Raw genomic sequence first — 14,993 nt, forward strand, 5'->3', positions numbered from 1 at the left:
AAAGATGGAGCAGAGGAACCCTTGCATCTTCTGCAGAGTTGCACTTGAGTTACCACTTGGAACAAGGCAGCCATGGATCTGCGTTGGGTGAGGCAGGAAGTGGGTGGATTTGGTGCTGGGCGGTGCTGGGGGTGCGGGAGGGTCAGGAGTGGCCAGGGCAGAACGTGTGAGTGGAGAAGCAGCCCCTCCAACGAACGCGTTTTCTGCGAGAAAGGCTGCAGGAGGGCTGTCTTGGGAAATTACTGCTCCCACACGTTCTTCTTTACCTTACCCCCCAGCTCCTCCCCACTAGCTATTCAAGGGTTGGGATTTTTAAAAGGAAAACACAAACCAATAACCCAATGTGAATTTTCCAGCTTTAAAGGGTGGAGAACACCCTACCAAGGCAAGACACACATTCACACAGGAGATTGAGGGCCTGGGAAGAAAGACAGGACTCGGCCCCACAGTGCAGGGAGGCTCAGCCATCCAAACATTCTGGCAACCCCACTGACCCTATGAGAGGGGCCAGAAGGTAGACGACCCCCTGTGGGCAGGAGGTCAAGTATGTCACAAATGACTGGTTCTTGAAGAACCAGGGGAGAGATCCCCAGAACAACTGTATTTGAGGATGATATGTTTTCAGGTTCCCAGAGGCTGATCAGACTGGGCAATGAGGCTGGGGAGCCCCTGGGAGTCCTCTGCCCTCACCGCCCTTGGGGGAGTGTTGGCCAGCACCAGGGATTTGGACCTCAGTCCTGTTTTTCTTTCCTGTGGCCCTTGTGAGGTGTAGATAAATATTTAACTAGTTACATTTTAATTTCTTACCATATGGGTGGAATTGGCAATGGATACAGTTTAGTACGAGAAAAATAAGTCTCTTACAAGCGATGCTGAGAAGCCAATGTTAGAGAATTTATTGACAGGCTGCCTGAGGCAGGCTGGGGCACTATGCTTCCTCCTCCTCCTCCTCCGGTGCTTCAGCTGACTCCACCGGTGTGGTCACCACAACTTCCGTGAGCTCCCTGGGATAGGAAGACAATGCCAAGGCTTTCACTCTTGAAAGGAGCAATTAAACTTTTCATTATCCCTCATTTTAGATACGATTCTAAATTGTCCCCAGCCATTTACCCTGCATCCTTGTGGAAAATCTCCTCCTCATCAGAAGACTCCTTGTCGTGTAGCTTCTCTGCCATATTTTTCTGGCGTGTGGCATTGAGAGGTCTGTACATATCCCTAAGCCAAAGTGGTCGCCATCCGCAGAAATAGCGCCTTGGGGGAAACACACACACACACACACAAGACAATTAGTGATTCCTGCCATGTTCTAGGTCTCTCACGATGTACATCTCCGGTCTTATTAGGACTAAATGCATACCTTGGTCCATAATCACAGTGAGCAACATCACTACAGACCTTGGATCCTGAAAATAATTCCATGTGTGCTGGATTCCAGAAGCTCTCCATGTCTGTCCAAGAGGGCCCCACAATGTCACTGCGGAGACCTTTGTGCATGGCTTGGCATGGAGTGCAGGCAGGATTATCAGCCCCACTTACCCCCTTGGCCACGTGCTCTTGTGCAGTGAACAAACCACACAACCATACAGGGCAGAAGTGTTTTACTCTATCCAGAAGCATGTTACATCAGTCCCTTTCCAACTTAGTCCCACATGCAACATTTGCTGGGGAGTGAGGGATAAAGTGCTTCTATTTTCCTAGAAGCTTTACCCTATAAGTTGAGTCACATCAAGCAAATGCCTGGGTGTAGCTAGCAAAGTTATCTGTCTTACAGATTTTCATACTGCAGGCTGTCACTGGGGAGTGAGCTGTGAAATCAGTTTAAAGGACAAAATATTCTTTTTGAATATGAACAGAATGGAAACAAATCAGAGTGCATTGTTTTAGAAATTACTTATGTCTACACAGCATATGTGTATTGTTTGTGATATAAAATGCAGCTCACAGCCCAAGTAGAGTATAATCAATGGAGAAGCCCCCGGCTGGAAAGGGACCATTCTCTTTCTGATACTCACTAGCAGTGTGACCACAGGGCAAGATAATTTCCCTTTCTGTGTCTCTACTTCCTTCTTATAAGAGGAAGAGACAAACTACTGCCTAAGGTCTCTCCTAGTTAAAATTCTATGAGGTTGAGATAAAAGGAATAGAGAGTGGGGTCCCAAAAACCAGTAGGATGAGAAGGTAGGTTATCCTGCCACTCTAGAGGCAGGATTCATATCTTCTACCTTCCATCAGTCTTGAAGGAGACTAGCTCCCTTGCCCCCATATCATGTGGCCTTCCCTATCTCTTCCCCACAGCCTATGAAAAGCCCTCCGGCCTGGCCTGATGCCCACCACCAGCAGGGACAGACACAACCACAACTCCCCCACCTTCCCTTGGAGCACTGGTGACAGTAGGTGCGTCCTTGCCAGTCCTATCCAACTCAGCTTTCCTGGGGAGCTAACTTTGCTGGAACAAGGCAAAGCGCTAGGGTAAGTAAGTATTCGTCCTGCCTCTGGCAGTTTCCTCCCTGTAAAATGAGGGGACTGAAATAGATGAGTTCTAAGTTCTCCTCTAGTTCTAAAATTCTAATTTAAAAATCGGCAGACCAATATTTACCTCCTCGAGGATCCTTCCAGTTCTCCCTGTGTTCCTCCCCTGTGAACATAAATCTGTTTTGGAAGAAAACAATCATGATTATCCATCATAATGGCCAATATCTCCGAATCTTTGTTCATTCCTTTTAAGTCTTATCTACCCAGTGGGGTAACTACTTTTTATTTATTTTTCAATAGAGAAGGGTCTCACTCTGTTGCCCTGGCTAGAGTACAGTGGCATCATCATAACTTACTGTAACCTCAAACTCTTGGGCTCAAGTGATCCTTCTGCCTCAGCCTCCTGAGTAGCTGGGACTACAGGTGAGGCTAAGAGATAACTTCTTTGAAGACAGGAATTCTTTTTGTTTTTCGAGACAGAATCTTGCTCTGTCACCCTGGCTAGAGTACAGTGGCATGATCATAGCTCACTGCAACTTCAAACTCCCAGGCTCCAGTGATCCTCTTGCCTCAGCCTCTCAAAGTTGCTCGGACTAGAGGTGCATGCCACGACACCTGGCTAATTTTTCTATTTTTAGTAGAGATAGGGTCTTGCACTTGCTCAGGCTAGTCTTGAACTCCTGACCTCAAGCAGTCCTCCTGCCTCACCCTTCCAGAGTGCTAGGATTACAGGCATGAAGCGCCACTGTGCCTGGCCTGAAGATAGGAATTCTATCTTGTTTAATTATTCTTTGACTCTTTCCTTGGTATCTTCAGGGTACTGGTTCCAAGATTCCCCCCACCCCCATCCAATACCAAAATCCAAGGACCCTCAAGTCCCTATATAAAATAGTATAGTGTGTATACATAACCTATGTACATCATCCTATATACTTTAAATCACCTCTAGGTTGCTTATAATATCTAATACAATGTAAATGCTATGTTATTACACTCTATTTTTTATTTTATTTTATTCATTCAAATATTTGGATTCACTGGTTGGTTGAGTCTGCAGATGTGGAACCCAATAATGCAGAGGGCCAACTGTACCTAGCTTGGGGTCTTGTATGCAGCTGGCACTTAATACATTTTATTGACTGTCTTAGATAACGAATAATTCCTGATAAAAACTCTTAAAATTAGGAAAAAAAAGAAACATCCTTAACTTGATCAAAGTATCTATCACAAACCTATACAACAGCATTGTTTTAAAGTCAAGAACAAGAGTAGGACGCCTGTCATTATTGCTATTATTCATCATTGTTGAGGAGGTCATGATCAATGCAATAAGAAAAATAAATGGGTTGTAAGCATTGGAAAGGAAGAAACAAAAGTATCACTGTTTCCATATGAAATGATAGACAAGCTAAAATGCCCAAGAGAATCAACTTTTTATTGGAAGTATATGAAAATTCAGTAAGGTGGTTATATACAAAATCAAGAGATCAGCACACAAACCTCAATAGCTTTCCTGTGTACCACCAATAACTAATTAGAAAATGGAAGAAAGATTCCACTTACAAACACAATAGAAATGTATAAAGTATTTAGGAACAAAGATACAAAGATCTTTTACCTAACAGGAGATGTAAGGTCTATGTGATGCAAACATGAAAACTCTTCCGAAGGACATTAGGAAGAAATGAATACACACCATGAGATACCATGTTCCTAGAATGATATAAAGATGTCAATTCTCAAATTAGTCTACAAATTTAATGTGATCCTCTTCCAATCCCATGATAGTTTTTTACAAAAACTGGCTAGCTGATGTCTGGTAGAGAAAATATGCAAGAATAGCTATGACATGTATGAAAAAAATAAGACCAACGAGAAGGAGGTTGATCTGCCAAATATTTAACTCAAAATATGTCACAAAGCAACTGGAATTAAGTGGTATGATACTGGTACTGGTACAGAAAGACAACTAGATCAATGGAAGAGAACAGATTTCAGATATAGATGGTATTTTAGGTCAGTGAAGAAAGAATGAATCATTCCACAAAAATTATTTTAAAACAATTGGGTATTCATGTAAGACAATAAAAGATCCTGTACCTCAACCGTACTAAAAAACAAATAATAGAACAAATTCCATATGTGTTAAAAAATTTAAATAATACAATGTCATGAAAGTACTAGAAGAAAATATCAGGGATGGCCTCTTTCCCCGCCCCCACACCAGGTAAGCCGTGAGGTGAGGGCCGCCGATGGGATGGCTCAGACTAAAATCACACCTGCTCGTCATAGCCTTTGTTCCCTTTTCCACTGGATTGTTGGGCTTGTTGATTTATAACACTCTTTTTATATTAAATATATCAATGCTTTCAAAGGTTTTCATTGTATTTCAATGTTTCAAATACTTCCCGGTGTTTTTGTCTTTAAGGAGGCGGAACGGTAATGAAGAACGCAGGCTTTGCAGTGAGCGGGATCTAGGCTCTGTGTTTGGTTTGCTACTGGGGCTTTAAGGTGATCTCCTTCATCTGTACAAGAGGGATGATGGTCTCTTCCTCACAGGAGCGTTGTGAGGATTAAACCAGACAGTATACGGAAAACTCTCCAGCCCATGCTTGGCCTCCCCCAGGGCTAAGTTTGCCAGTGGTCTCACAGACAAGGTGGTCAAATCCACCAAAGGTTTCTGCCTGTGCTATCAGGCGTAGAAAGCTCTTTTCCATCACATGATTATAAAAATATTGCTTCTATTTTCTTTCTAATACTTTTCTTTTTTTACATACACTGATATATGCTTAAGGTGAGAGATAGGGATCTGCCATTACGTGTCACCCAAAGAGCTAGGCAGAGCTGCTCCATTTCCATTTATTCATTTTCTTTCACTGCTTGGAATATGAAAAGGTGACATTTCAAGAGCCTTAGGAACACATGGATTGTCTGTTGCCAGACTCTATATGCTAATTCAAATAAATATTAGGTTGCGTTATTCCTCATTGTGGAATTAACAAAATGCCACATCCCTCTTCCTGGAAATGCCTTCGTCTACTAAAGGTAAAACACCACATACTACCTTATCCTCAAAAAACTTATCATCTAAGTGGGGAGAGGAAATAATGAAAAGATATAAATACAAATATAAGGTTAAACTGTACATAGAAACTAAAAGCAATAGAGGAGTTTATAGGAATTTCAAAAAAAAAAAAAAAAAAAAGCAAAAGGCCACATGCCACCTGGAGATGATGCAGAGGGTACTGTCTGGGTAATGGCCAGGGACCGTCTTCCTGAGGCCTTGACAAACTGACCCCATGCTGGTCTCTGCTTCCTGGGCTCCGAAATCAGACTCTGTCCTCAATTCACTTCTTCCTCTTGGAGCAGTGTCACCATACCAAGATCACAAGACTGACCAACAATCAGAATGCCAGATCATGCCTTGTCGATGAGAAATACATCTGCTCCTTAGACAAAACCTCTGTGGAGGGAGGCCTCCGCGGCACGCTCAAGTACAACCAGAAAGCGACTTAGGGAAAACAGAATTAGAACAAAAGGAATCAGCCGAATCCAGAGTTTAATGGAAAGGGCTGAGGTGCCTGCCAGGATGCGGCCCTCTCCCCCTAGGCACAGTCTCAGCAGTGGGCCTGACCCCACGTCTGCCGCCTGAGGCCCAGTGTGCTCTTGTGCGATGGTTGGATGGACGCTGCCCACGCTGGTCTCTTCCTCACCTTTTCTAAGTTTTTACTACTGACCAGCCTCCTGCAGATAGATGTGTTTTTCTTTAGATAAGTTAATACAGGTTGAGTATCCCTAATCTGAAAATCTGAAATCCAAAATACTCCAACGTCTGAAATGTTTGAGCACCAACATGGCACTCCCAGGAAATGCTCACTGGAGCATTTTGGATTTCAGATTTTCAGATTAGGGATGCTCAGCTGGTAAGTATAAAGGAAATATTTCAAAATTTGAAAAATCTGATATCTGAAACACTTCTGGTCCTGAGCATCCAGACAAGGGCCAGTCAACCCGTACATTCCGCCAGGTTCTGCTCCTGCCTCGTGGACCAGGGGGCCACTGGTCCTTGTGGCTCTGCTCTGCTGCATGTGCTGACCCAGGGGATTCTGTCTCGGATAGCCGTCTTTAAAAAAATTGTTTGCCACATTTTTAAGTTCTGAGGGGAGGGGAAAATGCTTCACCATGGCCTCTAAGAAATGGTGACAAATCTCACAGAGGGACTAGGACCAGGAGGGCTGGAGTATTCAGGGAAGGCATCAAGAAGAAAGATGAATGTGAGCTGGCTTTTGACAGGTTCACAGCATTTCCACGGGCAGAGTGAAATAAGAGAATTGTAGATGGGTTGAGGTGCAGACGAAAGCAGGGATGGGCATGGTGTGACTGGGGTACGGTGTGGGGCTGCTTTGGCTGGAATGGAGGGTGGCCTCGACAGGAGAAAAGGTAAATTAATTTGGATTGGTAGGGTAGAGTCATGATTGTCACCTTATTAAACCAGTCTTTTAATATGCTAGAACCTACCTGCTGTGAAAAGTAATAGACCATTATGAAATTGAACAAAAGGTAAACGGAGGCAAGCTCCAGGAAGGAGCCACTGTAAATATGACACACCTTAGAGTAGCTGGATGCAGGGTTTAGCCACAGGGCTTTAACTGGACCTATTTAGACAATGCCTTACACACTGGAGGAAGATGCTACCTGAATCTATTGAATCTACAAGATGACACTTCTATCTTTGCCTGTGTCCTTTCTCCCCAGGGTGATGACAGCTCAGTGAGGGTGGAGATAATATATTTCAGCAACAAAGAAAGAAATCAGTGGTAGAATGAGAGTGATTGGTGAGTACATCAAATTGTTGACATAGTTTTGGGTTGGAAAAATTTTGCTGTCATATCAACTTTAGCTTTCTTAACTTTAACTTCTCAAAATAGCATCGTGGTTTGTTAACTTGGTTTCAATCCACAGTGACCTCCTGGGAGTGGGGTTACTTCAAAAATCCTTGTATATACTTTGCAATAAAAGAACAAAGCATACCTCAGTCTTAGTGACTGAAGAGGAATGTCAAGTAATAGTAGGTAGGAAAGTAGATTTGATTTTCAATTCATGGGTTCTGAATCTATTGTAAAGGATGTATTCTGGAGACCTGAATTAACTGTTGTCCTTACCTCAAGGAGACAGAAAATTATAATCAAAATCGTCACTGTTGCAGTCACAGATATTGCCAAGATGAGTTTGTTGTTATAGCCATATCCTGGAACTTTTTTAGTGAGCTAAAAAAAAGGAAAGAACAATTAAAAAAAAAAAAACAAACAAAGAGACAGAAAGGATGAAAGCTAACTATTCAAAACCCCATTCTTCCAGGTAAGTAGCTTACAGGTTCTTAAAGAACATACCAAGTTTAATGTGTTACATAATCTTATTATTAAGGATTTTGCTCTACAATTTATCTTGAGTGTTAGGTCTGTTTCATTCCCTAAATGAGCAAAGTGGGAGATCAGTGTCACGGCCAGGACAAAATATGGGCTTGTCTACCCGGGTCTCGCTGCGTGGGTGTTTTCATGGCCTGTGCTAAATGATGGAAAAGTCCATCCTGTTTCTGCAGTTGTCCTCACCTCACTTGACTCCTGCTCTTTCTGCTCGCTCTGGGGTTCTGTGTTCTCACTGATATAGTTCTCGGTTTTCCATTGATCTGTGTCCCATTCTGCCTTGGATACTTTCACTTCTTGCTGCTCACTGAGAAGCTTCATCAGGAGGCCTGTTCTAGCGATGAGCTTGGCACAGGCCAAGTGCACATGGCTCTCAGAACAGTCCATTTTCAAAGTCCGGATGACGTGAGCAATGAGCCTTCGCACATCATTGTTGGGGATGAGGGATCGTAGCTGCTGGTTTAGCTGCATTTCAAACTGATCACCTGGGGATGAGCGCACGGGATAATTAAAGTCGTGGGGCATGGGGGTGAAGTCAGTGCCGGTGTTGTGGTATTCCCACTGGGTTTCGCTGGCTTCTTTAACCGTTGGCATTATGTTGAATGCAGCCCCAGTGGACCCTGCAGTGGAAGGATTCTCATAGGTTGGGCTTTCAGGGACAGCTTCTCCGGGCACAGCAGTGCTTGCTACAGAAATCTTTGCATTTCCTTCAGGGGATGTACCAATGTGTGCTGTAGAAACTTCTGAAAGGGAAAATAACTCTGGAAAAGGATTCTCCTGATGACTCGGGTCTCCTGAAGATGAAAAAGCTTCACGTGAAGGGGAATTGATGAGGCTCCTGACTGGAGAGAACGGAGGCCTGTTTGCAAACACCAGTCTTTTGAGCAAACTTTCCGTTTTGACCTCTTGACTTAGTTTGCCCTTGGGTGTCCCATGGGCCACATGGGAATGAGTTTTACGAAAGCGGTATTTTTTTCTGGAATGTACGATTGGCTTAGCAGCCTCCATACTTTTAACTCTAGCATTTGCGTCTTCTAAAACAAAAATGGTGTCGGTCAAGTCTTTTGATTTGTTTTTAACCTTAGGTGGGGGTTTTGCAGTGGTGGGAGCAGCAGACACGCCCACCGAGACCTGTTGCAGTAAAGAAGAGACAGCTGCCTCATGCTCCTGCGTGAACGAAGGCTTGGTGTGCAAGGAGCTTCCCACAAACTTCTTGGGGCTCTGCACCCCGGGAAGCTGTTCCAGTTCACTTGGGACTGGTCTCCCAAGCCTTCTCGCTTCGGCAATTTCCTTTGCAACTGGCCAGGCACTCTGTTTCCTCCTGATTCTCTCCTCTACTAAGAGCTTTTTCCTTATGCCCTTGGGCCCCTTGAGGACTATCTTCATCCTCTGCCGCCTTTTCCCTATACCCTCAGTCTCTGCCAGGCTGTTTTCCTGTGGTTGAGCGGTTTCCAATTTTTTGGGAAAGATTTGGCGTTTAAATTTGGGACCTAAAAGGCTGGACTGCATAAGCATAGTAGCTTTTTCTTTCTTTTTAACCTCATCAATTTTTTCTTGAATTTCGGCATGTAATAAATTTTTCAGGAAATACAGTTTCCTCAGTTTATTTGTGTACATTGGATTGTTGGATGCAGGTTGAAGAGAGGGGGTCTTTATATTGTTTTGCAGATGACTCAGGGGCTTGTCTCCATCTTGTTCGTTTGAAAAAAGCAGTTTAATGAACGGTAATAACGTTGATTCTACATCTTCTAGATTTCCCTCTGAGAAGTAAGGCAATATGTAATTTAGTGCACTAATAACATTGCTTTCGTCATTGAAGTCCAGCGGCTTGTTCGTGAAGCCTGACAAGCTGATGCCATGTTTATCCGAGGGTGCCTCTGGCTCAATAGTCAGCTCAGTGCTGGTGTGCTTCTTTCGGGCTTGTAATACCTTCATGAGCGATCCTTCTGTATTCCCTAGAGATGCTTCTTCACCTGTCAAAAAAGAAGAGACTGGTTTTGATCATGGAAGACTGATGGAGCAGCTTTTTTTCAGGCAACAACCATATATCCAGTCAAAGAAATCATCAGTCACCAAACAGGTGAGTGCCATTCAGAGAGGAGAAAAACTAACCCAAACTGAAACCTATGAGGCGGCCACAGCAAAAGGAGAAAGAGGCATCTTTTGAAACAGTGTCTACCTACTGAGAACATTTCATAATGTGAAATACAGCAACTCTATGTAGGATTATTCCACTGGTCCGCAAGGGCCCAGCACTCAGCCCAAGCCCAGGGCAGAAGCCGAGCGCCCCCCACTGAGGCAGCCTCTCTGCGGATCTGCTTCCTCAGGCTCCCCTAGCCCGTGCTGTCCTGCTCACATGCAGGGGGCACGCCTGCGTTCTCGCTGCCATCACAGAGGAACAGGACGAAAGACAGTCCCCTGAGGGGAGCGAGAGCACAGGCCCCACGCCCACTGCTGAGAGGTCCTCCTCTGGACGCGGCCTTCTCCGCCTCCCCGCCAGTTCCCCTGCGAGGCCCCTGCGGCCATGTGTACTGGCACCCAGGGCAGAAGGCTCTCTCCACACAGAAACCAGTAGGTCCATCCCGGTTCTTTCCTTAAATTTAGGCAGGGATCTCGGGTGGACGTGAAGAGAGTTTTAATTTGCCAGATTGTATGCCTGTGTGGAATGTTCAATAAATTGAAGGAATGACAGAAATTTCTGGATAAACAGTAATTGAGGGCCGGGCGTGGTGGCCCATGCCTGTAATCCTGGCACTCTGAGAGGGCGAGGCGGGCGGATTGTTTGAGCTCAGGAGTTCCAGACCAGCCTGAGCAAGAGCGAGACCCCGTCTCTACTAAAAAAATAGAAAGAAGTTAGCTGGACAACTAAAAATATATAGAGAAAAAATTAGCTGGGTATGGTGGTGCGTGACTGTAGTCCCAGCTAGTTGGGAGGCTGAGGCAGGAGGATCGCTTGAGCCCAAGAGTTTGAGGTTGCTGTGAGCTAGGCTGACGCCACGGCACTCTAGCCCAGGCAACGGAGTGAGACTCTGTCTCAAAAAAAAAACAAACCAAAAAACCATTACTTGAGGTAATTACTTGAGGCAGAAGGGAAAAAGCAACTTTTGTCAGATGCCTACTTTGCTTTTATTTCATTTCTGTAATTTCCAGCTTTACTTGGGGTACCATCCAAAGCTTCTAACTGCATGAAGGACAAGTGTACCATGGTGTAGCTGGGTTTCTTTTCCAGAATTAAAAGTTTTTGTGGTGGTGGTGAGGGTCCAAGGAGTAGGTAAGCACTATGAGAAAGAAGGAACATGGGCTTGTGGAGAACCCAGAGTTGGGGACAGAAGACCTGGCGATAGGCTACGGCACTTAACGCCTCTGATCTTGTTTGTCCTCATCTGTAAAACAAGATTAAAAATGTTTGTTCTGCCCACCTCTGGGGAAGAATGGAATAATATAATACAGTTGGTGAAGAACTGTTGTAGAAAGTGAGCAACACTGTGTTTCTATAAGTAGCAAAGTGTTCTTATTGATTATCTGCCCTGTGTCACTGGTAGAGACCCGTATTCAGGTTGTCTGGACATGAAAGCAGTCGCATTTTGGAAGTCATGAAGTTAGCGCTAATAAACCCAATATGTAGAAAAACACTTGAAAGCACCTGAGTGTTTGCTCTGTGGCTAGAAAAGCTTAAGATTCAGAGCAAGTTCAGAGTTGGACAGTCTAAGAATGGAAGAGCCCTCCATTCCGTTAGAAGAGCCAGGTAGCATTTTCTGGCTGTGGAACCAGAAACTCTCGGGTTCCAAATAAAACAGAGTCACTTTTACTCTTCTATAAAATTATAAAAACAAACAAACCAAAACCAGATCTACACCTGTCCTATAAGGCAGAGGGCACTTGAGATCTAATGCATATAAAACCAGTTTATAAACTGCGATGTGCTGTGTGGACAAGTTGTCACCAGGAGGCAAAACACCAAGCAAAGGGCACAGTACACAGTTGTGGCCAATAATGTTATGCCCTTGCCCTTCCATTCCTTCCTCCTGGTCCTTTATGGACATGGAACAGTTATATTATTAAGTTACATAATAATAACTGAGAACTTGACTTTCAGCAAGGGAGTAGTTCAGAAATTTAGGGAGTTTAACTCTGAATGAATGAATAAAAATAAAGCAATGACAACATTAGCTTAAAAACTATCAATTAACAATTAAAAATTAAACAGCAAATAAAAATTTAAACATTTATCATCAGGCAATTTAGACTCACGACAATCTGTGGTGCTTGTCAGACATGCATTGTCACACTGTAGCTTCACTGTCTTGCAGACAGCCTCAATATTACTTTTAAATTGGCAGAGGCAGCAGGCCAGACGGCTAGGTAAGATCCTATAAATGGAAACAGAGAATTAAATTAACGTAAAGTAGGTACCAATCTTCTGTTGGTAAAAGAGGCAGGCCAAGGCTACCACAGGCGTAGGCAAAAAGGAGTTCTTGAGGCATATGGCCTGGTCAGTTGTTGGGTAGGAACCAGATGGCCGATAGGAAGGACAGAGGTGGGTGAGCATGGCAGTGGGTATGGTATGCCTAGAATAAAGGTGATAGAGATTAGAGTTGCCAGAAATGGTAGCTTACACCTGCAATTCTAGCCCCATGGGAGGCTGAGGAAGGAGGACTGTTTGAGGCCAGGAGTTCAAGACCAGCCTGGGCAACATAGCAAGAACTTGTCTCTTAAAAAAATAAAAATTAAGATAAAATAAAAGGGATTAAAATTGGGTGATTTGATTTGTAGTTTAATTCAGAAGTTATCTTCTCCCAACTCAAAAGTCTCAATTTGGATTGAGAGTACACAGCAAGAAGACCGACTTCTAAGAAGAGTCCAAATAAGCCCCCAACTTCTGAAGTCCCTTTCTCAATTACTGTTGAGAGTGGTAAATATTAGAAATTACTCTGGGCATAAATAACAGCTTAGTTTAATCCATATCGTGGGGTTAAACAATAATGGAGATTGCATTGGCCAAACCTGGACAATTTGGGCATTCAAAAGAATAATGATGATAATAAGGTACCACATAATTACTATAAAGAAGAATCCATGAATTCACATGGATGCTGTAAAAGAAAAGGGAGGGGTCCTTGTTTAATAGAATAATGCCAACTAATAAATGTAGAAGAATGACAGAATTAGAAAAGTGTCATTTTGCAACCACCAACATAATAATTGATTCAGATGAGGATCACCACGGATGCACAGTTGGGTAAAAAGATGTTTGAGAACAGGATCTTCACTGATACCAAAGTATCACCACAGAGATTATTAATTACCAAGGGAAAAGATACTTTTACAATGGAGACATCTGGAAGATAACACCTTAATCAAGTGATTAAACTTAGCATCATGGGCCACCTGAAGTCATGAGGTAGGAAGGATACATCGCCTATGTAGTATTCGTCCCAAAAATGTTTAACCTGAATCTAATCATGAGGAAACAGACAAATCCAGATCATGGGAGAATTTATAAGACAACTTTCTTAGACTATTCAAAAGTGCCAATGTCACAAAAGACCAAAAAAGGTAGAGAAATGTTTTAGACAAAAGGAAACAAAGACATGCCATGCAATGCCTCATCTTTGATTGGATCCTGGATCAAAACAAAACAGACTTAAAGAATAGTATTGGCTTCAGGCCAAGATGGAGTAATAGGGACATTGAGCCTTGTGCCTGAAACAACTAAAAATACCAGATAAAATATATTAAACGACAGGTTTCAAGACACTGGACATCAGGCAATGAAGAACAGTGATCTCTGTGAGATGGGAAGTAAATGAAGTGCGACCTGTGACTGCCCTAGCTTACCGCTTTGAGAGAGTTTCCGGGCCGTGGTGCAGGGAGAGGAAACTCAGGCATAGACCGGTGGACTCTCTGATTAAGGAAATGGAGCTGAGAGTCTGGGAAAACCAAAGTGGCAAGAATTCCCACCTTGCAAAGTACTAGAGAGAAAAGAGGCACACAGACAGGGAATTCCGGGATAGGCAGAGGGATCGCCTTAGCATTCAGCAAAGTACTGATTGGTGCGTGTGTGTGAAGAAACTCCTTGAGCCTAGGAAAAGAACCACCCAAAAGGATTAGACAGAAGAATAATCAGATATTGCACAGGATTAGGAATAGTGCCTGTTACCACAAGCTAGACTGGAAAACCTCGTGATTCATGGGGCAATGGGTACTCTCAACAAACTCAAATTCACAATGTCTAGGATCAAATAGAAAATCACCAAGCATGCAAAGAAGCAAGAAAATACGACCCATATTGAAGGGAAAAAGCAATCAATCAAAACCAACTCAGAACCTACACAGATGTTAAAATGACCAGACAAGGACATTAAAACAGTTATTTCAAAAACTTAAAGACTAAAAATGTTAAGTAGAGGCATAGAGGATATAAAACAGACTGAGACTGAACTAGGTATTAAAAACTACAATGTCTAGATGAAAAATCCACAGGACACAATGAATGGCAGATTAGACACTGCAGAAGAAAAGATCAGTGAATATGAAGGCATTGCAATAGAAACTACCCACATGCAACATAAGAAGCAGCAAAACAAAGCAACAAAAACAAACACAGCATCAGTGAGTTGTGCAACAACTTATATTCTGGGCCATAAAACAAATTTCAATATATTCAAAAGGATTCACGTCATTCAATATAGGTTCTCTCTTCTCTGACCATAATGGAATTAAATTAGAAATCAACAGAAAGATCTGAAAAATTCCCAAATATTTGGAAACTAAACAATACATTTCTTTTTTCCCTTTTTTTTTTCTTCAGACAAGGTCTAGCTCTATTGCCCGGGCTATAGTGCAGTGGCGTCATCATGGCTCTCTTTAACCTCAAAGTCCTGGGCTGAAGCATTCCTCCAGCCTCAGCCTCCCAAGTAGCTAGGACTACAGGCACGTGCCACCACACCCAGCTATTTTTTCTAATTTTTGTAGGCATGGGGTCTCGCTGTGTTGCTCAGGCTGGTCTTGAATTCCTGGCCTCAAGCGATTCTCTCTCCCCGGCCTCCCAAAGTGCTAGGATTACAGGCATGAGCCACCATGCCTGGCCTAAACAAC

The 14,993-nt window shown here is 43.3% G+C and overlaps 1 protein-coding gene across 5 annotated transcripts in view; it reads right to left on the bottom strand.

Moving 5' to 3' along the window:
- Nucleotides 1-873: 873 nt before the first annotated feature.
- Nucleotides 874-14,993, bottom strand: part of LOC123620555 (leucine-rich repeat-containing protein 37A2-like) — a 51,155-nt gene continuing 37,035 nt past the window's right edge. For 4 of the 5 annotated variants that reach the window (XM_045525889.1, XM_045525891.1, XM_045525886.1 and 1 more), the window contains 6 exons: nt 12,147-12,265; nt 8,082-9,868; nt 7,635-7,739; nt 2,597-2,649; nt 1,111-1,251; nt 874-1,004 (listed from right to left, as the gene is read on the bottom strand). In XM_045525889.1, the coding sequence (XP_045381845.1) occupies nt 929-1,004; nt 1,111-1,251; nt 2,597-2,649; nt 7,635-7,739; nt 8,082-9,868; nt 12,147-12,265 (2,281 nt within the window). In that variant the 3' untranslated portion in view covers nt 874-928. Of the gene's footprint in view, nt 1,005-1,110; nt 1,252-2,596; nt 2,650-7,634; nt 7,740-8,081; nt 9,869-12,146; nt 12,266-14,993 lie in introns of those variants that run through there. The other variant, XM_045525888.1, reaches the window with a different exon arrangement.

Source organism: Lemur catta, chromosome 15 (genome assembly GCF_020740605.2).
Source record: "Lemur catta isolate mLemCat1 chromosome 15, mLemCat1.pri, whole genome shotgun sequence".
Classification (NCBI taxonomy): domain Eukaryota; kingdom Metazoa; phylum Chordata; class Mammalia; order Primates; family Lemuridae; genus Lemur; species Lemur catta.